The 20,438-nt window shown below is 50.3% G+C and overlaps 8 protein-coding genes across 8 annotated transcripts; 5 read left to right on the plus strand and 3 right to left on the minus strand.

The window, feature by feature from the left end:
- Positions 1-1,034: 1,034 nt before the first annotated feature.
- Positions 1,035-3,894, plus strand: HOO65_020186 (Phospholipase D1; the record flags this gene model as incomplete). Its single annotated transcript, XM_071006429.1, has 4 exons — positions 1,035-1,177; positions 1,241-1,268; positions 1,372-3,580; positions 3,680-3,894. 4 exons carry the CDS (start codon positions 1,035-1,037, stop codon positions 3,892-3,894), a joined length of 2,595 nt encoding a protein of 864 aa, XP_070860824.1.
- A 157-nt stretch (positions 3,895-4,051) lies between these two features.
- HOO65_020187 (Tetratricopeptide repeat protein 1) lies at positions 4,052-5,175 on the minus strand (the record flags this gene model as incomplete). The annotated part of the gene is made up of 2 exons (XM_071006877.1): positions 4,052-4,927; positions 5,089-5,175. 2 exons carry the CDS (start codon positions 5,173-5,175, stop codon positions 4,052-4,054), a joined length of 963 nt encoding a protein of 320 aa, XP_070860825.1.
- A 1,267-nt stretch (positions 5,176-6,442) lies between these two features.
- Positions 6,443-7,471, plus strand: HOO65_020188 (dienelactone hydrolase; the record flags this gene model as incomplete). The annotated part of the gene is made up of 2 exons (XM_071006926.1): positions 6,443-6,713; positions 6,825-7,471. The coding sequence occupies 2 exons, from the start codon at positions 6,443-6,445 to the stop codon at positions 7,469-7,471; spliced, it is 918 nt and encodes a 305-aa protein (XP_070860826.1).
- A 1,102-nt stretch (positions 7,472-8,573) lies between these two features.
- On the plus strand, positions 8,574-12,305 carry HOO65_020189 (uncharacterized protein; the record flags this gene model as incomplete). The annotated part of the gene is made up of 3 exons (XM_071006327.1): positions 8,574-11,097; positions 11,240-11,590; positions 11,947-12,305. 3 exons carry the CDS (start codon positions 8,574-8,576, stop codon positions 12,303-12,305), a joined length of 3,234 nt encoding a protein of 1,077 aa, XP_070860827.1.
- A 334-nt stretch (positions 12,306-12,639) lies between these two features.
- On the minus strand, positions 12,640-13,972 carry HOO65_020190 (DnaJ-related protein SCJ1; the record flags this gene model as incomplete). Its single annotated transcript, XM_071006800.1, has 2 exons — positions 12,640-13,812; positions 13,892-13,972. 2 exons carry the CDS (start codon positions 13,970-13,972, stop codon positions 12,640-12,642), a joined length of 1,254 nt encoding a protein of 417 aa, XP_070860828.1.
- A 1,251-nt stretch (positions 13,973-15,223) lies between these two features.
- Positions 15,224-17,795, plus strand: HOO65_020191 (Complex I intermediate-associated protein 84; the record flags this gene model as incomplete). Its single annotated transcript, XM_071006467.1, has 3 exons — positions 15,224-15,229; positions 15,355-17,564; positions 17,627-17,795. The coding sequence occupies 3 exons, from the start codon at positions 15,224-15,226 to the stop codon at positions 17,793-17,795; spliced, it is 2,385 nt and encodes a 794-aa protein (XP_070860829.1).
- A 555-nt stretch (positions 17,796-18,350) lies between these two features.
- HOO65_020192 (mitochondrial 37S ribosomal protein bS18m) lies at positions 18,351-19,173 on the minus strand (the record flags this gene model as incomplete). Its single annotated transcript, XM_071007008.1, has 3 exons — positions 18,351-18,548; positions 18,680-19,005; positions 19,077-19,173. 3 exons carry the CDS (start codon positions 19,171-19,173, stop codon positions 18,351-18,353), a joined length of 621 nt encoding a protein of 206 aa, XP_070860830.1.
- A 299-nt stretch (positions 19,174-19,472) lies between these two features.
- HOO65_020193 (U3 small nucleolar ribonucleoprotein IMP3) lies at positions 19,473-20,098 on the plus strand (the record flags this gene model as incomplete). Its single annotated transcript, XM_071007058.1, has 2 exons — positions 19,473-19,625; positions 19,703-20,098. The coding sequence occupies 2 exons, from the start codon at positions 19,473-19,475 to the stop codon at positions 20,096-20,098; spliced, it is 549 nt and encodes a 182-aa protein (XP_070860831.1).
- Positions 20,099-20,438: the final 340 nt, after the last annotated feature.

Below are 20,438 nucleotides of genomic sequence, written 5' to 3' on the forward strand. Positions count from 1 at the left end.
TTCATGCTTCGGGAGGGGAACGGCAGGAACCACAACATGTGGAGGTTTAAAGGCTGGCTTCACGTGACCCACAAAATGACACTATATATTATATGATAATAATTATCAAAGTAAAAGCCGGGGATTTGGGGACAATAGCACACATCGCGACTATGCATAAGACAGAAATGCATTTCCTTTTCAAGGGATGACAGCCATACAGCGCTAGAAAATGGGCTGGCAGAGCTTTCACGCTTTGTTTGCAGCCTTAAAAGCTAGTGTGGTGACCTCAGAAATGCCGGCTTGGCGGTTGAATAGCTCATATCTGGCTTTCTGTCTGCCCACGTGAGTTTCACAACGTTACAACGTCACAATGATTTCAATGTTTGGCCATGGCGTCTTATTAACTTTGGCTCCCTCACTATTGATGCTGCCTGCAGCTCAGCCCTCTTACATCGCCCTCTCCAGGCGGTCTGGAGGGGGCCTGTACCCTGCCTTTTTACTTGGGGATTCTCTCCGTTGAGTTATCCATCACGACGTCATATCTCCCTTGAACGACACGTGTGAGACCTTGGGCATAGTGTGGAAATATAAGGGAAGCTGAATAAGGGCAGAAATAAATAGGTGTGCCACAGGAAACAAGATAAACCCTTCACACTAAGCTGCACTAGGGCCACGACTTGTTCTTCGTGGCTTGACGCTATCTACATCCGGCATCGTCTTCTTGTCCTTTGCTCTCTTCGATTTACGCTTCTCTTCCTTTCAATTCTCTTGCCGAGCAGCGTATCTCTGTGCTCTTGAGCTTTGTGTGCTTCTATTTTTTTTTTGCTTTTTCCTTGTAGCCTGCAGCCTTTCCGTCTCTATATCCCTCACGCATTATTTCGCCATCTCGACTCCGAACCCCATCTAGGCAGATAGAGCGGAGCGTCTAATCGATCCCGTCACCACCAACACTCTAATTTCCTACTTTCGATTTTTATTTCGCCGTCGCCACCTCCAAAAACTTGTTTCCCGGCCTGCGACTGTACCTCTATAATATCGAAGCGCGACGTAAAATGGCATCTGAACCAGACAATCCGACCGCATCCAAGAGCCGCTTTAGCATGAGCAGCTTCAAAGGCGTACTGCAAGGTGCTGCCCAGAAGATACAGGAAAATTCATCGCTCCAGGATGCAAAAGTCTCTTTGATACATTCAAAGTATGTGCTTTGCGTGTAAATTCTCAGTTTACCTGAGCCGAAAACTGACCGTATATCTTGTAGGAACAAAATTGGCAAGTTTGGCAACATTGTAAGTCGTTCTACCATATCATTGCTCTTCACACGTATTTATCAATCTATTTATGCAGCTAGCCGCCCCTGCACACACAGACCACTAACTAACATAACCCTAGTTCAACCGCAACCACCGTCATGACGAAGAACATGAAAAGGCTTGTGATGCTAAAAGAACCGCCATTTGCGAGCAAAACCGCTTTAAGTCCTTCTTCCCCGAGCGTGACAACAACAACATCAAATGGTACGTCGACGGCCGTAACTACTTTTGGGCTGTATCCGAGGCGCTCGAGAATGCCACCGAGACTATCTACATTGCCGACTGGTGGCTTTCCCCTGAGCTATTTCTGCGCCGCCCGCCTCTCGATAACGCCCAGTGGCGCTTGGATCAAGTTCTTAAGCGCAAAGCCGAGCAGGGGGTCAAGATCTACGTCTCTGTATATCGTGAGGTCGAGGCTGCCTTAACCTGCAACTCTAAGCATACTAAGGAGGCATTGCGTGCACTGTGTCCTGAGGGATCGCCCGGCTATGGAAATATTTCTGTTATGCGCCACCCAGACCATAACGTGTTCGAGAACGCTGCTGATATGACATTGTACTGGGCCCATCATGAAAAGTTCATTGTCATTGACTACAAAATGGCATTTATCGGCGGACTGGATCTGTGCTTTGGCCGCTGGGATAATAACCAACACCCGCTGTCCGACATCCATGCCGATGCCACCTCAAAGGAGGTCTGGCCTGGACAGGATTTCAATAATAACCGCATCATGGACTTCAAGAGTGTCGATGATTGGATGCAAAACGAAATCAGCAAGGACCAGTATGGCCGGATGCCTTGGCACGATGTATCCATGGGTCTGATTGGGCCCTGCGTTTACGACATTGCTGAGCATTTTGTGTTGCGCTGGAACTTTGTTAAGCGCGACAAGTACAAGCGCGACGACCGCTTTGACTGGCTAGAGCTCCGCGGCCGTCAAGGCGAGAATGAAGATTTGGTGGCTGTGCAGCGGCCGTCACATCCAGTAGGCGAGTACATTATGCACCCTATTACACCAATTGATACTGCAGCCCCAGCCCAGAATGGTACTATTCGTGCCCAGGTTGTACGGTCTAGCGACGATTGGTCCATGGGCATTCTCACTGACCACTCGATCCAAAATGCCTACAGTGAGATCATTCAGAAGGCAGAGCATTACGTCTATATTGAGAATCAATTTTTCATCACAGCTACTGGGAATCAGCAGTCTCCCATCCATAACACTGTTGGCCGGGCCATGGTCGATGCTGTCCTACGGGCAGCTGAAGAAAAGCGCAAGTTTCGCATCATTATTGTTATCCCTGCTGTGCCTGGATTTGCAGGAGACCTGCGGGATGACTCTGCCGCTGGAACCCGTGCTATCATGGACTACCAATTCAAGTCCATTTGCCGCGGTGAACACAGTATCTTTGAGCAGATCAAAGCCAAGAGCGTCGACCCAAAGGAGTACATTTTCTTTTTCAACCTACGCTCCTATGACCGCCTGCCACGCACTAAGCGCCTGAGGGATGCCGAAAAGGTATCTGGTGTCAAGTACTCGGATGTACAGCGGGGGGCTGCCGAAGAAGTCATGGCCGATAGTCTTCACCCAAAGGAAAATAACTGGCATGGGAAAAAGTACTACGAGTCGCTTAAAGAACACAACCCTGCTAGTTCCCGGAGAGGCTCGAACGAGGAGATGGCCGAGGCGCTAGCATTCAAGAGACGATTCGAAGAAGCCTTAGCTCAGACTCATGTGAAGGACCAGCCCACAACCAAGCCGACCCTTGCCCACCTGACCATGTACGACCAGGAATCCGTACTCGACCAATTTTGGCCCGACGACCCCAAGGATGAAGTGCAGAATTGGATTCAAGAAGAGTTATACATTCATAGCAAGCTCCTCATCGCCGATGACCGCATTGTTATCTGTGGCAGTAGCAACCTTAACGACCGTAGCCAACTGGGCTCTCATGACAGCGAGCTTAGCATTGTCATGGAGGACACACGTCCGCTTCAAACTACCATGGATGGTAAGCAATACATTGCCGGGTGGCATGCTGCCACACTACGCCGCTATCTATGGCGCGAGCACCTAGGCTTGTTACGCCCCCAGCCGCATGACGCTTCCAAGGATCCAAATGCCCAGCCGCCCGGGCCGCAGTCGCCCAATGATCCAATCGAAGACGAGACGATGCAGATTGTAGCAGATCCACTGAACGATGATCTGTGGAAGATGTGGACGGAGCAGGCGACGCAAAATACCGAAATGTTTCGACATTTGTTTCATGCGGATCCAGACAACTATGGTAAGTTTATCTTTTTCTTCCCCCCCCCCCCGTCTTTTTTCTATAGTACCCTAGGAAATACTTTTCCTCGCAGCTAACCACCATGATGTAACGTACAAGTCAAAACCTTTGAGGACTACGATCTGTTTAGACCACCCCGTGCTGTCAAGCCTGGCCACATTTTTGACCCGTTTCTGCCACCTGATGATATCCGTAGAAAGCTGGACACTATTAAGGGCCATTTTGTGTGGATGCCACTGGAATTTTTGAAGGATGCGGAGATGGCGGAACGCGGCTTGCAGTTGAATCAGTTCACAGAGAGTGTGTACACATAGGAGATTGGGGGTTTGGAGGAATGTGTGTGCATCCATGTATACGTACATTACATTGTAGAGAGATAGTACTAATTAATAGGAAGAAGAGCGTCTTATTTTTAAGCAAAAAGAAGAAAAAAAGAACAAAACCCTGTAGAAGAATAAAAAAAAAAGCCCATTATTTTGGATTTTGGTTGAAGTTCATGCTATATCCGCCCGACTTCTCGTCCTTGACCATCTGAAAGTTGTCCGTGCTGAGACCAAACGGCTTGAGAATTCCGTTACCCAGAGACTTGAGCTTACCCCACATCTCGGCCATCTCGACCTCCTGGGCACTTTTGATGCGTGGCGGCAATGCAGCAAGTTGCGCTCTGACGATCTTCTTGTCGGCAGGGCTGAGGATGGTGTGTACCCCGGCGTTGAAGTTTGGTGATTGCGGAGGCGGAGCTGGTGAGTCGGCTGTTTTTGTGACCGCCGGCACTGGGGTGGGAGGCGTAGTATTGGTGGTCGTAGTGGTACCAGAGGCAGCTGCTGGCGTGGGGGCTGGTGCGGGCGAGATGCCGGCTAGCAGCTTGTAGTCTTCCTCGGCGCCTACAAGGTTCTGCCAGCCACCAGCTTCGCTACGTGCACGCGCACGGCGCATAAGGGCCTTGCACCTGATGCGCAGGATATCCGCTTTTTCCACAGATAACGGCGGAGGAGGGAGGGGCTGGGCCTTGGCGGCACCGGCGGAAATGATTTCCTCGTCGGCATCTTCCTCCCCTGCTTGTGGTGGTAGTGTAGGGGCCGAATCAGGTGGAGTGTTCTGCTTGAGTTGCTCAAGCTTGTCAAGCTCGGCCAGCGCAGAGGAGGCGCTTTTGATGGCCTCAGGCCATTCTTGAAGTTTGAGCTGACAGGCAGCTATATTGGAGTGTAGCACAGCAACTTCAAAGAGGCGTGGCTTAGGACAGCTAAGGAAGGCTTCGTGATACTTATTGAAGGCATTGCGATAGTCTCCTGCGGCAAACAGGGTGTTGGCGGCAGCTTTACAAGTGTTGGATTCAAGCAAAAGGGCCTAGAAGGAATGGGTGAGATTCAGCTGTTAGTTCATGAGAATGCTGGTGCTGGGGGGGGGGGGCTGTCAACAGAGAGAAGAGGTGGCTTGAGATAGGTGCGGCATGTGATCAATATCCCTGGACCTGCTTAGGTTGGCCTATTGAAACAATCCAGACTTACAGTTTCCTGCTCTGGTGTTACGACTTTTTCGGACAGCAAGTCGTCGTCAATAGCTCGAGGCTGTGAGGATGTGACTGGAGATGACATTTCATATGCTCTATTGATTATGCAGAAAAAAAAAAGTGGCTAAGAAAAATCTGACGAGGGGCAAACGAACGCACCTTCTACATTTTGCACATTAGACCCAGCCAGCCTAAGCTGAAGCTTTGGCGATGACGAGGAAAAGGGAAGGAAGCAGAACAACTGTGGGTGGTTGGGCTCTAGGGTGTGGCAGGGTCTAAATTAAATAAATTTAGTGGGGAGATTAAGGATTTTTGGGGGGGGGGGGGGTTTGAGCTATCAAGTCTCTGCCTTTTTTACTTCTTAAATTTTACTTCTTACCGTCATGTTTCTTCAATTTCTAGTTCATGACTACGCGATACTATTTTTTCCTCTGCTTTTTATCACTCATCCTTCTTTTTTTTCTCTCTTTTTTTTCACCAAGCTTGACCTTAAACCCACTCGTCTGGCCCATCACAATTACTTACATTAGCCCGTCAACTTCGGCTACGACAATGGGCAACATGGAAATGGAGCAATCTAACACTTCATTTCCCGTTTGGGATATATTGGCTTGAGCCCTGGCCCCGTGAACCAGGGATATTGTTAAATAGAACCGATGGCGTGGGCTCTTTATGCTCTTGTTCAGTTCAGGAGGGCCCCGCAATGGGCAGCTCCTGGCCGGGCCTGCTCTCTACGACTGGGTAGCTCTCTTACCAGCCAGCGCTTGGATTAATCTAGCCTTTGATGAAGCACTCATGTTGATGTTGAACCATGACAACAATGCTACTCAGACACGGGTCCTGTTAACCCCCGTCCGAACTCATTCTTTGTTGCTACAATGAGATCGGCAAATACCAGGATGAAGAAGAAGAACGAACAGCCCTCTGCGAGTATACAAAGTCTAATTCCGGCCTCTTGAGCTGTCCTTGTATGGCCTCCCTCGTCCAGCTCTCCGTTGTCCATTACATATTCTCTTCATCCGCCTTCTCTTGTTTTCTCTTGTCTTGTACATATCCGAAACAGTACTACTGCAGAGTTATCAGCGACAATACGACAACAAGCGTGGGTCTCCGCCTGTATAACGGTTACTCGACAGAACTCCAAACAGAAACAACGGAAACGGAAACGAAAGTGGTTGTCTTGTTTTGTTTGAACTCAGCTCGGAGCAAGATTTATATTGCATTACAGTCTCAATTCGACTTGGTCATATTCTTGCCTAGATTTCCGCCTCAACTCCTCTTATTTGAACTCTTCTGTTTCGCTATCCTCCCAACCCAACAAAGTTTTCCCGGCCTTCTGCTTGTTCCTCGTCATGGCCTGCGACTGTGCAAACTGCACATGGGGATCGCTGCCCAAGGTCAATAATCTGACCGGCACCATTGAAACCATCGCTGGGATCCTCTGTTATGTGGCCCGGCCTTCAGATGTTGGATACTGCTTATATACATCAGTCAGAGAACCTATTGGCGTTATTGTCATCCTACCAGACATGTTTGGTTGGGAAATGGCACAAACGCGAGCCCTAGCTGATCACTATGCCCAACGAATCCCCGCGGTCGTCGTGGTACCTGATCTATTCAACGGTAAGAATTGCGCCCCAATATGTGGCCGAAATCAATCTATAATGCACATTGCTGTACATTTCACTCGCTCAAGTGCTCACAAATGCTCCTCTTTTCTCTCGCCACTTATAGGTTACAGCGTACCATCCAAATTTCTCCACAAACTGGATCGGCTTCATAATCACCCAAAGAAAACCATCTCACATAAGCTCGCCCGAGCTGGGTTGAACTTGACGATTGGCTTCCACTGTATACCACTCTTTTTGGTAACATGGCAACACTCTTACGACCGCAAGCTCGCTCGGCTATTGCAAACACTACGAACACTCCCCTTGACATCATCAGGTCTATCCCTCAAACCAAACCGCGTGGGAGTTGCCGGCTTCAGTTACGGCGGCAAGACTGCCATTCGCCTATCCCACGGCCCGCTATGGCGTTATTCGCACAAGGCTGGCTTTCTAGAGCCTCTGGTCGACTGCTCGTTCAGCGCGCAGCCGCCACATGTTAGCCTTCGAGACCTAGAAAAAGTTCAGCTGCCACTCAGCATCGCCAGCAGCCACAACAGTGAGAAGCCTTTAGGCTACATATACAGCGCGGACCGTGTCCTAAATTGCGAAAAGGACAACTGTGAGTTTGTAGTGTATATGGACGCCGGGCCAGGACTAGGCATACGAGCAGATCCCGGCGAGAAGATGCGCGTGAGAGAATCTGTATTAGCCCAGCACCAGGCTGTGTTATGGTTTACGAGACACCTACCGGCCAAAGAGTTTGCGAATTAAATTTGAGAGTATGGGTAAGGGATTGGAAGGGCGAGGGATTATGGACCAATGTTTTACAGTCCAGGTTCTAAAGAAATAAAGGGTGAGACATCGCACATGAAGAGACGAGGCGAATGTCACACTGCTACAGCGTTAGTGAGTTTTTTTTCTTTCACTGCGGCGCCTGGGATAACGAACTTTTTACGTTACAGGGTCTGGCGCCCAATGCTCATTGCTTAGCAGTTCTAACCCTAACCCAAGGCCGTCTCGTCCTCCTGAGCATACAAGCCCAAGCCCAAGCCCAAGCTTCAAGCTGGGGCGGTTTAAGTAATGAATAGGCTATTATTAATCCAAAAGCCCAAAAAGGGATTGAGAAAAAGCACCGGACCAACCTTGTTTCGACGCCGGCTACTAAAAGACCAACACCAGAAAGAAAGATTCGAGAAGTAAAACACAGCTCAAGGTCAACAGCCACGTCAACCCAAGGTTTGTGACAGTAAGCCTCGTTTTCCTAATCCTCTTTCATGAGACCCTGTCACTTTGTTCTAATGAGCGCTGTAATATGTCGCTTATCACTGTGTCAGGCATTGGCGACTGTTTTTGTGTGACTCGTCCCAGATAACAGACAATGCAATACGGCTTGATGGGAAGAGCAGGGTGGAAAAGGATGACGAGAAAAAGAAAGAAAGACAGAGGGGACAAATGAGAAGAGAATGGGGACCTCCACCCAGAGCTGAAAATAGGCAGGCAAGCAACATTCTGCGACGTGACGTCACCTCTCAACAAAGTGTGATGTGAGCCCAGGAGGAGTGATTACTGGGCTCTTGTGACTGGCTCACAAGAACACAAAGCGGAAGGGCTATAGCGGGCGAAAATATACCAAGGCACGAAGTAGAAATACGCATGAATGCACTTGCTTATATATTTGTCCGTTCTACCCGCCCCCGTATTCCATTAGCACTTTCCCCTACTTCTTTCTGATCTACTAATATTGGTACCACAAGCCCGATCTCGTGCACATCCTCATCTCCTCCTACCCTTCCCACACATATCCTCACGGCCAGCCAAGTTCCCTTTTCTCTGCGCTTTGATTCAACACGTTTCTTTAAGAAAACAAAACAAAATGGACCGCCGCTACTCCCACCGGCATGTCTCATCCGATGACGAAGGCCGTACAACAACTACCGTCGTGCGTCGCTACAAGGTCACAGCTCCCGGTATTGTCACGCACCATGACACTAGCCACCGTCGCTCCAAAAGCAACCACCGTGCCACTGCCGACCAACCACAGACACAGTTAGTCAGCTTGAGCAGCAGCGGTGGCGGCCCGCACCCTGACATTATCGCGGCGGCTGCCTCCAGCAACATGGCCATGGTGTACAGAAAGGACTGGTCGCGCGAACGCCACGAACGCGAGTATATTCCTAGCGAGAGAAACAGAGTAGTTGTACATGGGTACGATCGCTCGGTGGCTCGCCGCCGCGACCAAGACTACGATGAGGCATACCGAGATGGATATAATGGAGCCGTGAAGCATTACCACCATCAGCACTACCAAGACTATGATCAAGAAGCTGCCGAAGAGGCTCGTCGTCGAGAAGATTACGAGCGTGCCAACCGTGGCCACCAGAATTATCGCCGCCACACAACCATCCGCAGACAAAGAGGCAGTAGTGTCGGGTCTACCTTGTCACGCAATTCTGATGATGATCACCACCAAAAACGCTACATGGCCGAAGGCGCCCTAGCAGGGGCCGGCATCACAGCACTGCTACAGCGCCGTGATGAATTTGGCGATTTGCCTGAGCATCGTGGCAGAAAGGTTTTAGTTGGTGCGGCTCTGGGCGCTATTGGCGCTGAGGCCTTACGCCGTGCAAAATCTGCACATGAAGGCAGCCGTGGATCCTCAGATGAAGACCACGGAACTTTGAAAAAAGCTTTGGGCGCTGGCGCCGCAGCCCTGGCTATTGCTGGCACAGCGCAGCTGATCAGAAACTATCGCGAAGAAAATGATTCCGAGAGCCGCAGCCGCAGCCGCAGCCTCAGCACTGGCAGAAGAAGATCTAGATCCCGTCTCTACCGCCGCCAGCGAGATTATAGAGCATCAGGAAGCAGCGCGCAAAGTGATGTAGAGTACAACTACTTGGAAGACCGTTGTAAAATCTGTCGTCGCCGTGACTGCTCTGGCCATCATCAGGATATTTCTCGTAGACGTGGCCGTTCTCGCACTCGTTCTCGCAGCCGCAGCACGGATAGTTCAGACGGTAAACATCAAAGGCGACGTAACGCTACTAAAATCGCAGCCGGAACTCTCGCGACAGCTGCTCTTGCTCGAAGGGCACGCCGCAGACACCATAGTCGCAGCCGCAGCCGCAGTCGCAGTCGCAGCGAAGACTCTTTTTACGCTAGCTCTGATGAAGAGGAAGAGCGTCGTCGTCATGAGAATCACAGGGTTGCCAAAGTTGCAGCAGGCACCGCAGCGACTGCTGCTGCTGCAAGACACCTTCGCAACCGCTCTCTATCTCGTTCTCGAAGTCGCAGCCGTATTCGCACGGGTGCTGAGGTTGCCGGGGCTGGTCTTATCGGCGCCGGCGCAGCCAAACTCTATAACAAGATACGGAGACGCGCCAGATCGCGTAGCAAATCCCGCTATAGATCTCGTTCGAGATCGCGCTCTCGCTCACGCTCTCTCTCCTCACCTCGCCCTACATCCGGCTCTCACCAGCCAAGCCGAAGCCGAAACTGGAATCACCGTCGCGGATATAATAGCGATGAGGATGCCCCATTTTACTCGGACTTCGAGCACGACGATCCGCCTCACCGGCCAATGAGCCACAAAGCTCGCCAGAAATCGTATAACCATAGACGGGGGGGTGCTTTGTTCCACCCTGAGCCAACATTCTCCGAAGTCTCAGGCCCAGTAACGGAGCCTGACATGATGCCGCAGGCTATTACCGCAGGGCCTAGAATGTCCGGCGCTCTAGCCTCCTCTGATGATGAGTTTGTTCCTGATGCGCCTGTGGGAAGACCTAAAGCACTCACTGACTACGAGGCTAATCCCATCCCAATGCCAGAATCCATGAGCTTTGGATACGGCAAAGGAGACAAGGCCGTTCCCATCCGCAGCATCAAACCCCATAAAGAGATGGAGGAGAAGTTGCCCTTTTCGATGCCTCAAAACGATAGACCTCGTCGTCGCGATCGTAGCATTACTAGAGATCCGGTTACGCACCGTCAATTTTCCCAGGACTCTGCTTTGGAAGCTGATGTCGAGAGTGACGATGAATGGTACATAACGCCGCAGGGAACCCACAATCCGCACGACTTGAACACAGAAGCCGCTGAGCTGACAAGGCCCAATGAGCGCCAAGATAGTGAGCGCCAAAAGGAAAAAGGAGCCTATGAACGCACAAAGGCTGAGCAACGCCAGCACTATCTGGATACAGATCTGCACCGTGAAAGAGGACAAGTCAGAGGCTTTACGCAAGAAGGCGGGTATAGTCGTCCCCGGGATTACTCTCCAAAAAGCAATTTCGACCGTACCCAACCCAGAAGTCGGAGCAGAAGCCTAAGCTCAAGCTGGAGTGATATCCAGTCTTCCAACGTACCGCCGCCACAGGATCGACGCGGAGGAGCTCCTGAATTCAGTAAGCCTAGATTCTCCTAGTATTAGCTGTTTGCTTAGGCGGTGCGCCGCGTCTTTCTCACGACAATTGCAGCCTGTCTTCAGCGTTTTGTTCTTATGGCTTTGCTTCAATGATCTCGTCTTAACATCTAAACTTTTCTCAGAAGCGCCTACCATCAGCTCCTACAACAGTTCCCCAAAGTCCTCCTGGTCTCCGCTACAACAGGTGTCCCCCGACGAAACGCCGAATGCGTCTGCACTCGCCCTTGATCAGGAGCCCACTACCGAGGCATCATTGGGCCCCTCAACCACATCACGTCAGTCGCTACCACAGACCTATAAGCCGTACCGTGAGCCTCAGTCTTTTTCCTCCAAAGGTCAAATGGATTATTTCTCGCCCAAGTCCGAAGCGTCGCATGAGAGATGCTCCAGCTCAAACGCGACTCTAGGCACAAAGGACGATGAGGGCCGTGGTGCCAATAGCATTCCTGTACCTCCGTATCCAGTGACACCAGGTACAAATGGGCTACCTCCACCGCCAATAAGTTTCCATGTTGCTCCAGAACCTTTGGGGTAGCTTGTTCAAGAATTGTTAGTATCTACTATCGACCTGCTACTAATACAATGTCTCTGTTATCAGTAACCAATAATACAAGTGCACCACAAAATGTAACCTCCCCACTCTCTACCTCTCCAAGTAAAGAACGCAGTGAAATGCACCAGAATGAGAGACCGAAGAAATCAGATACCTTTCCCCGCCCCTTGCTGAAAATTCCTCAACTTGAAACTTTCCCGCGACCATCATCGGCCATGTCCGATAAAACAGTGACATTTGGGCCTATGTCACCTCAATCCTCGCGGACCTTACAAGAACTACATGCTGCCCGCCCATCTGATGAGGCGTCGTCGCATGCCGAGTCCGAGATTGAGGAGCTTCCCCCCCGATTCGACCGGTTTGGCCAGCTACTCGCATTTGATGGCCAGAATCACCAAGACGAGTACCGATACAGGGGCGATAATACTGCTTCAGGAAAGTTTGACTACATATCTGTGCCGGACTCACATGTCGAAAGCATGTGGAGCATGATGTCGTCGGACCCCAAGGTGGTGGATGCAATTGCGGATAATATGGAAAGCAACGAAAACTCGCATCATGGAGGAGTGAAGGGCAGTGTGGTTAGCTGGATGTTGGGCAGGAGTAGTCAGCGTAAAGTTCGCAGTTTTGTCTAGGTAGCGTCGGTGTACGAGTTGGAATGAAGAAGGGCAAAGGGAAAAGAGATCCTGTCAGTGTCTTGATTACCACACACGAAAGTTTTGCAAGAGGATCGTTTGTAGCTTGGCGCGTTTCTTCTGTTTGTTTGCTTGATATAGGACGTTATCAGTACTTTGTTTAATGTTTTAGTTATACTTGTCACATACATGTACTCAAGGTGAAGCCATCATGTGCGATACCCTCCACTGCGCAAGCCCTTATTCCTGTAAGTTCACTTCACATCGGTTAGGTTATCTATGCTCAACTTGTAGTTGCTACTATACTTGGTTGTGATTCTTGCTCTATCATAGTCTATAACTCATCATGCTCACTGGCCGCCTCTTTAGGAGCTGGTCTACCAGCATCTTCGTCCAGGTTGACGCCAATCTTCCCCCTCCACTTTTCCCACAGTTCAAAGAAGTCTTTCTCCATTGCCTCATCCATTTGATCGGGCAAAACCACAGTGTATTCGATGTACAGATTGCCAAACTCGGTCTTGTGGTATACATCGTCGCCGTGTTCGTGCCATATCGGCATACCCTCGCCGGGAATCTTCTCCACATGGCCTGGCTGGACCACCTCGCCTCTGCCGCGCTTAAGCTGTACAATGTGTCCATCAAGGTGTGTCAGGTTTCTGGTCCAGTCGCCCATCCATGCCTCGCGCAGAGACAGCAGCTCGTTCCAGTACAGGTCGTCGTCACGCCTGCGGAAGAAAGTGCCATCCACATGGTCTGGATTTTCGTCGCCCATTTCGGGGGCCTTTTCAGTCAGAGTTAGAATCAGATCGCCAGCGACCCAATCCGGATCAGCATCAGCCTCGTTCTCGTACACAATGCGCGAGTCACGCTTGGCGCCACGGTCGATTTTGAGGGTGAAGGGAGTAGGCTTGCGCACCACGCGCGAACCATTGCAGACCTTGCACTTGTTCTTGATAATCTTGCCGCGCTGTGAACACATGTCGCAGGCCACTTGGATCTGCTGGTACATTCCTGGCGCCAAGAATTGCTTCCGAATACGCACGCCGTGGCCCTGACACTGAGGGCAGGTTTCGACCTTTCCGTCAGACGAGCCGCTTCCAGCGCACTCCTCGCAAATGTGCTGCTTCTCCCACTGTAGCTCGGTTTCAATGCCGTTGTAAAAGTCGCGCAGCGATACACCGACCCTCAGTTCGGCGTTAGAGCCACGGCGCTGGCGCTGGTCAAAGTGGCCACCACCACCAAAGAAGCGTGAGAATAGGTCGAACGGGTCATGTCCTCCCTGGTGACCACCACCTTCCTTATGACGCTTAATGCCGTCGTGTCCATGTTTGTCGTAGATCTTTCGGGTTTCAGGGTCGCTCAGGACTTCGTAGGCTTCAGAAATCTGAACAAACATCGATTTTGCCTCTTCGTCGCCGTTGTTCTTGTCGGGGTGGTAGCGTTTGCTAAGTTGGCGATAAGCCGACTTCAGCTGTTTGTCGTTGGCATTTTTGCCTACTTTGAGGACCTGAAGGCGAAGGAAGTATCATGTTAGCTGGAGCAAGGGAGACTATGACGTAGGTTAAAAACACAACGCTACCACTTACCTTGTAGTAGTCTTCAGCGCATACTGCCAGTTGCACAAAAGCCACTATAAGCAGAAGCAAAAACGTTGCCCTTAACAGCATGGCCAGAGTTTCAAGAGGTTCTCTTTCTCTTGGTCACGGAGAGCACCAACAAGCAGCTTGCGCAGACCAAACGTGGACGTCGCCGCAGGGTTATAAATGCAGAATAACGTAGATGCAGACAGAGATAGAAGCAAAGGCAAAAAGCACACAAGCTTTGTTGTAAAGACTCAAGTTGCAGACCAGCACAAAAAGGCACAAAAGACTTTCAACGACAGGACGAAGGTGCAGCCAGGTTTGGCGTCTCAGCTTCAAGCGCAGATATTTAGATCAGGTCCAAGTTCAAGTTGAGAGTTTGCAATCTAGACGGTCCGTCTGGAGTGCTTATTTAGAGGGCTTGGAGAGATGCCAGCTGTTAACTTGTTGAACTTGGACAAGCATAGTGCAAGTAGAAACGACAGATAAGATTCCCTTATCTATTATCGCTAGGATTGCGGCTTCCTATTGGTTGGATAAGAAACGCCCCTTGCTAAACTCTTTTCTTCGCAACAAAGCCGCTTCCAACCTTTTTAGCTTGTGACTACTAGGTACTAGGCAGGTAGGTCATTGTCTAGAGGAAAGAGCGAGCGCTTATTATGGACCTGGAATTGGCGAATGATATACAACGTATTATTCTTAGGCGTATCTAGATGCACACCACCAAAACCGCAAGCTATGAGTCTCGGCCCCTATGAGGGAGCCCGCACACCCTTGAATCTAACTTTTTTGCGTGTATCTTAATGCAGCTATTGTGAATCACAGATGTATGCACTTCAGCTATAAACTTGGCCCTTCCTCAGTCACAACCCGCTCTTTGCCTGTATTTAGGCTTGGTTTACTTCCTGCCCGTTCTTCTGTACCCACCTTTCCACCTTTTCCCCAGTGTATCACGTGACCCTCCGCACTTTGGACTTGTTCCTGCGAAGCTCTCGGGTGAGAAGCTCTTGCATCGTGAGTAACTTATTGGGATTAGACCACTACAAAGCCATACAAGCATCAATTGTACGCCAATTGGAGCCTGCAGAAAAGGTCGTTCTGCGCCTTCCCTCTCCAATCAAGCTGCCGTTTTAGTGCAAAGATGCTGTAGTGAGTGTTTCCCCTACTAAGCATAGCTCATCCCCGCTTCGTGAATTAGCTAACCTTCGACAATGGTTTATAGAAGCTCTTTGCCTTGACTTCTCTTTTCCCGCCCCCGCCAGTGCCGCCACCTGCGCTTCCGCCTCGTCTTCCATTGCACCCTAAGCACTTGCATTATGAGACGAAGCCTTGCCCGTCATGCCTGTCGGCGGTCTGCTTCGCTGGGCTTGAAAGTTACGACCTCTGCCTCTGTTCCGTGCATTCGGAGCATCCATCCATCAACATCCGGGCTTCAACTGTCTTTCCCAGCACTGCAACCACACTCCCAGCTTATTGCATCAGTGCCATCTGCCCAGAGACGTTCCTTCATCAGCCTTTTAAATCGCAATCGCGACTCTTCCAAGCCCGTTGAACTCGAGCCTGGCTGGGGAGCCATCTTGAAATGGGTCAGCCGAATAAACGACAATGTTCGCGGCCAGGCTCGGGGTAGCTTAATACGCGCTTTTAACGACCTTTTTGCGTATAAAAATCGCTACCAGACACCAGTGAACAGCTCCCAAGCAAACCAATGCTACCGACTGATCCAGTATATCATCGAAGACCCGCTGAACGAGGGTGGGAAAGACTTGACTTTGGAGGATCTTGTCGCCGCCCGCCAAGCTCTTTTGAGGCCGCCGAAAGATGACCCATCCTATCATCTAAGCTTCTCAAGGTTCCTGTACCATGAAATCCAGAAACGCCGGGCGGAGCAAATAGATGGAGCCTTTGGCGATGGTCTCTCAGAGTTTGCTGAGTTGATGGAGGATGAACACGCCCAATTGCCCACGGCAACCGAGAATCCTGATGCCCACGATCCACTGCCATCGACTAAGCTATCTACCGTGCACGACGATGACTTCCGCTGTTTTCTCTTAGCTCTGTCGCAATACAAAGCTGCCAGTGAGGCCTCGGAAATTCTGAAGCCCTTTTGGCACAATCTGATGCTTAAGGACCGTGTCTACAAGGGAAGCAAATCCCTTTGGATTATTGTGATGCGGGGCCTGGCCAGCGAGGGCAAAGAAAGCGAGCTCAGAGAATTGGTAACCTTTGCCGAGGCGGCTGGTGTGCAATACATGCCTGCTTTCCACGAGATAATGACAGTCTTTTACGCGCAACGCGACATGCTAGACGAGACACAAACATGGTTTCGCAAGCCCATCTACGGCAAATGGAGGCCTACAAAAAACACGTACTACGAGGTTCTCAAATTTTGCACTCGGATGCAGCAGAGTCGCTGGGCCAAGGATATTTTCCAGAACCTAATCGAGTCAAATCCACGCAAAGAACTATGGGATGTTTGCTTCCAATGGGCTGTTCTGTTTCTCGGCAAAGGTGCCCAGGAAATCAAACACATGTTCAATGTGATGGTGCAAAACAACCCAAACGACCCGGTTTTACGCCCTGACATAGACAGCATCAATAGTGTTATTAGAGCTGCGGTAGACCGCTATGAACCGTTGCTAGCTGAACGATTCATCACTCTCGCTGCTGAACTAGGCATAAGACTTAACGCTGAGACGCACATCCTCCAACTAGAGTACCGCTTGAACGCTGAAGACATGTCGGGCTGCAAAGCCGCCTATCTTGATATGCAGCTAGTCGAGAGCAATGCTGATGAAGATGTGCCCGTGGTGAATCGCTATATTCGGGCCCTATGCCACACACGGACGCAAGATCTAGAGTTTGCCAAGCGCGTGGTTTCTGATTTAGAGAGTCGTTCCATTACGCTTGAGCCTGAGACTGTAGTAGCGCTGTCCATTGCCTTCCTCCAGCAGGACGAAAGCCGCGATCTTGCAGACACACTGTCTTTAAATGTCTTCCAGTTCAGCGCGGGCCAGCGCGAGTCCATCCGTGGAGCATTCGTTGATTTTATCCTTGACTCCGCAAATTCCGTCGAGCGCTCATGGCATGCGTATATGATGCTACACCACTTCTTTGGCGAAACCAGCCGCCAGGACCGCCTACGCATCATAGAAGGATACTTCCGACGTCGCGATGCTGAAAAGGCTTCGCAAGTATTTGAACACATGCGCAATCACTTTAACATCGACGTGCGGCCAACAACTGATGATTACGTCCGCATTCTCGAGCTCTTTAGCGTATGCCCATCGCAGACAGGCCTGAAGCGAGTCTACGCACTCCTCAAAATGGACTCCAACGTACACCCCAACACAAAGCTATACAATGGCATCATGTTAGCTTTTGGCGCATGCGGGCAACACTCTCGCGCCATAGAGTTCTGGAACGAGATTGCGCATTCTATTGAGGGCCCATCGTACGAGAGCATCGAGATCATCTTTTGGGTCTGTGAGAAAATGCCTTTTGGCGACAAGACAGCACGCGCGATCTGGCGTAATATGGAGACTATGGATATTGAGGTCCCCATCAAGGTGTTTGGCGCCTACGCCGGTGCGATTGCTGGTAGCGGTGTTCTCAGTGACGTCATTAGCTTGTTCAAGAGCGCCGAGGCTAGTCTCGGATACCCCCCAGACCCTGACAGGTACGTAAAAATCATGAGTCTCCTATCTCTTTAGCGTAGTAAATATTGACCCTTCCTTACAGCATTGGAATTGCGTACAACGCCCTTCCAGGGCAAGATCTTCAACGCAGCTTTGAGTTTTGGGCCAAGGGGGCCTTCCCCAAACAATGGCTTCATTTAGAAAGCTATACACGTGACGAGACGTCTCAATTTCTACAGATATTCCGGGTCAAGAGGGATCTACGAGCATAACGTCTACAGCCAGATTCAGATTTCAGGGCACATCCAAAGTCTGAGTCAAATTCACAGCTACATCCCAAAGCCACAGGCAAAGCCGGTATCTAACCAAGTACTATTCCAGTTGCTCGGTTATTATTTCTAGTTAAGCCCAGGTCCCAGTCGGTCTGGTGGTTCTGCATTGTATGTATTTTTATTTCTTAGTCCGTCTTTATGGTTGTTGTTATCACGTTTCTAGGGGAGGGAAGAACACTTGGTGTTGCTACACATCGTTGTATAGTGCTTCTATCTCCGGGCGTTTGTGTATGAGTGTGGTGATATAAAGAGAGAAAACGGAAATCAAAAGGCGCTTGTATTTGTACAATATATGGAAATCAGGTTGACCATATAAAGAAGTTTGGTGTTATACAGGAGGAACTAGAACACGGTGAACGGAAAGGCAGGGCTGTACGGTACCGTAAGCAATCAAGGATGTACAGTATAATACGAGCTGAGGGCCGTCCCTCTCTCCTCTCTTCCTTTCCTTTTTCTGCCTTCAAGTGGCTGGCAAATAAAGAAACGGCCGGCTGATTACCGCCTGTTTCTGCGGAGGGCAAACTCTTCACGGAGAATTTCGGGGTGTCTATGGACAGAGGGGTGCAAGCCCATACCAATGGCCCGGCGGATGGTCTTGGCCACCTTACGTTGGTTAACTGGTCTCAGGCCTGTAGTTTTGCTGTGCTGGATTTGGCCGAAACTAGTAGTAAAATCGGCAATGAAGGTAGGATTCTAGAGAGTGTGATGTTAGCAAAGTGTCCCTCGTCCACACATTGTGTGATTGTAAATGAAATAAATAGCTGACGGGCTCATAAAGTCCTACTGCCATCCAGTCACAAAAATCGAAAGCCCGACACACTTACCAAGTACTCATCCAGGGGATTAATGCCTAGGATATCAATAACGTCGGCATTCCGCTGGCGCGAGCGCTTCCACTTAGCCATCTCGGAGAAGCTCATGTCCCGAGGAGCATACACATCACCACGCTTCCACTGGCGCGGAGCCTGACGCAAATAGTCCTCGCTAACTCTGCGCTCTGCCATTTCTTTGTGAGTTGCTACAGCATCCCTGACACGCGTATTGTTTTGAGTCATCAATCGCAGTGCCTGGTCGTGCTTGCTGGCCGACTGTCGCCGTGACGGCGCCTCAACGTCGAGAAGCGCCCGGGACGGAGAGCTGCTGTTGCCGGCTGTTTTTTACACGTAATTATTAGCTAGAGGCTCCTTGACGGCTCGAACAATTGGTAGAGCTTAAACGTACCAGCAGCAATTGAAGTGTTAGAGAATGCTCGGGTGAAAAGGCCGCTCAGCAAGCCTGCGGGCTTGGAAGCCAGCGACAATGGCAATCTAGGTATCATTTTGTGCGTTTATGTGTCCCTTCTACAAGCTCTTTTTTTTTTTGCAGCACCGATCCTCGTAGCAAACAAGACTTTTCAAACGCGGGGGGAGCCACTTGGGCCTTTCATGCTGGCGGTGATATTTAGCGGATAAGGCTGAAGGATGGAGGTTTTTTGCCGTCATTGACCGCCTAAATTATAGCGGCCCCGCCAAAAACTTCTCAAGCCTTGTCTTGCATCTTCACGCCTGCTCATGGCTTGAAGCAACCAACTCTCTAGCTCTTTATCAATTCCTTCTATCATATTCTTTTCCCGCCAGGATGGTTCGCAAGCTAAAGTATCACGAGCAAAAGCTCCTGAAAAAGGTTGACTTTGTCAACTACAAGAAAGACGAGCACCGTGATGCCAACGTAGTGCGTCGATACATGATCCAAAAGCCTGAAGACTACCATAAGTATAACCGTCTGTGTGGTGTAGGTATTCCCCCTATTTCTCCATCCACTATTGAGGCTCGAATTCCCATCTCTCTAACATCCTCATGCATCACTAGTCCCTCCGCCAACTTGCCCATCGCCTTAGTCTTCTGCCTCCCGATAGCGCTGTGCGTCGCAAGCACGAAGAGCTTCTCCTCAACAAGCTATACGATATGGGTGTGCTATCGAGTGCGTCGAAGCTATCGTCAGTCGAGCACGATGTAACAGTTTCGGCATTTGCGCGCCGTCGTCTTCCGGTCGTCATGACGCGTCTGCGCATGGCCGAAAATGTGCAGGCTGCTACGAAGATGATTGAACAGGGCCATGTTCGTGTGGGCACGGAGACTATCACCGATTGTGCCTATCTGGTTACCCGTAGCATGGAGGACTTTGTCACCTGGACTGTTGGCAGCAAGATCAAGCGCAATATCATGAAGTACCGCGACCAGCTAGACGACTTCGAGCTGCTTTAAGCGGGGGAGGGGGCGTGAGAACAACTGGCTAGCAATACCGGCCGTTGGGTTGTTGCTGCCGTTACCATTGCCGTTGCTGGCGGTGTTTGCTTTGTTTGGCGTTTTGCTTGGGGCTCGTTTGTTTCCGCTTTGCTTTACTCTCTTCTGCTCTTTGCTCTTTGCTCTTTTTTTCACTTTTCGGGACCGGCCTTTGCATATTTGCGGACTTGACATTTCTACTTTGGCGTTTGATATATTAGGAACTAAATTCGGGACATGAGTGCCATAGGCAGCCACTCTAGCGTTTCTAAAAGCCCTGAATAAAAGGATATAAGACCTAATATGTATGCAATAGATGCTC

Source organism: Ceratocystis lukuohia (genome assembly GCF_044167205.1).
Source record: "Ceratocystis lukuohia strain C4212 chromosome Unknown Supercontig2_pilon, whole genome shotgun sequence".
NCBI lineage: Eukaryota > Fungi > Ascomycota > Sordariomycetes > Microascales > Ceratocystidaceae > Ceratocystis > Ceratocystis lukuohia.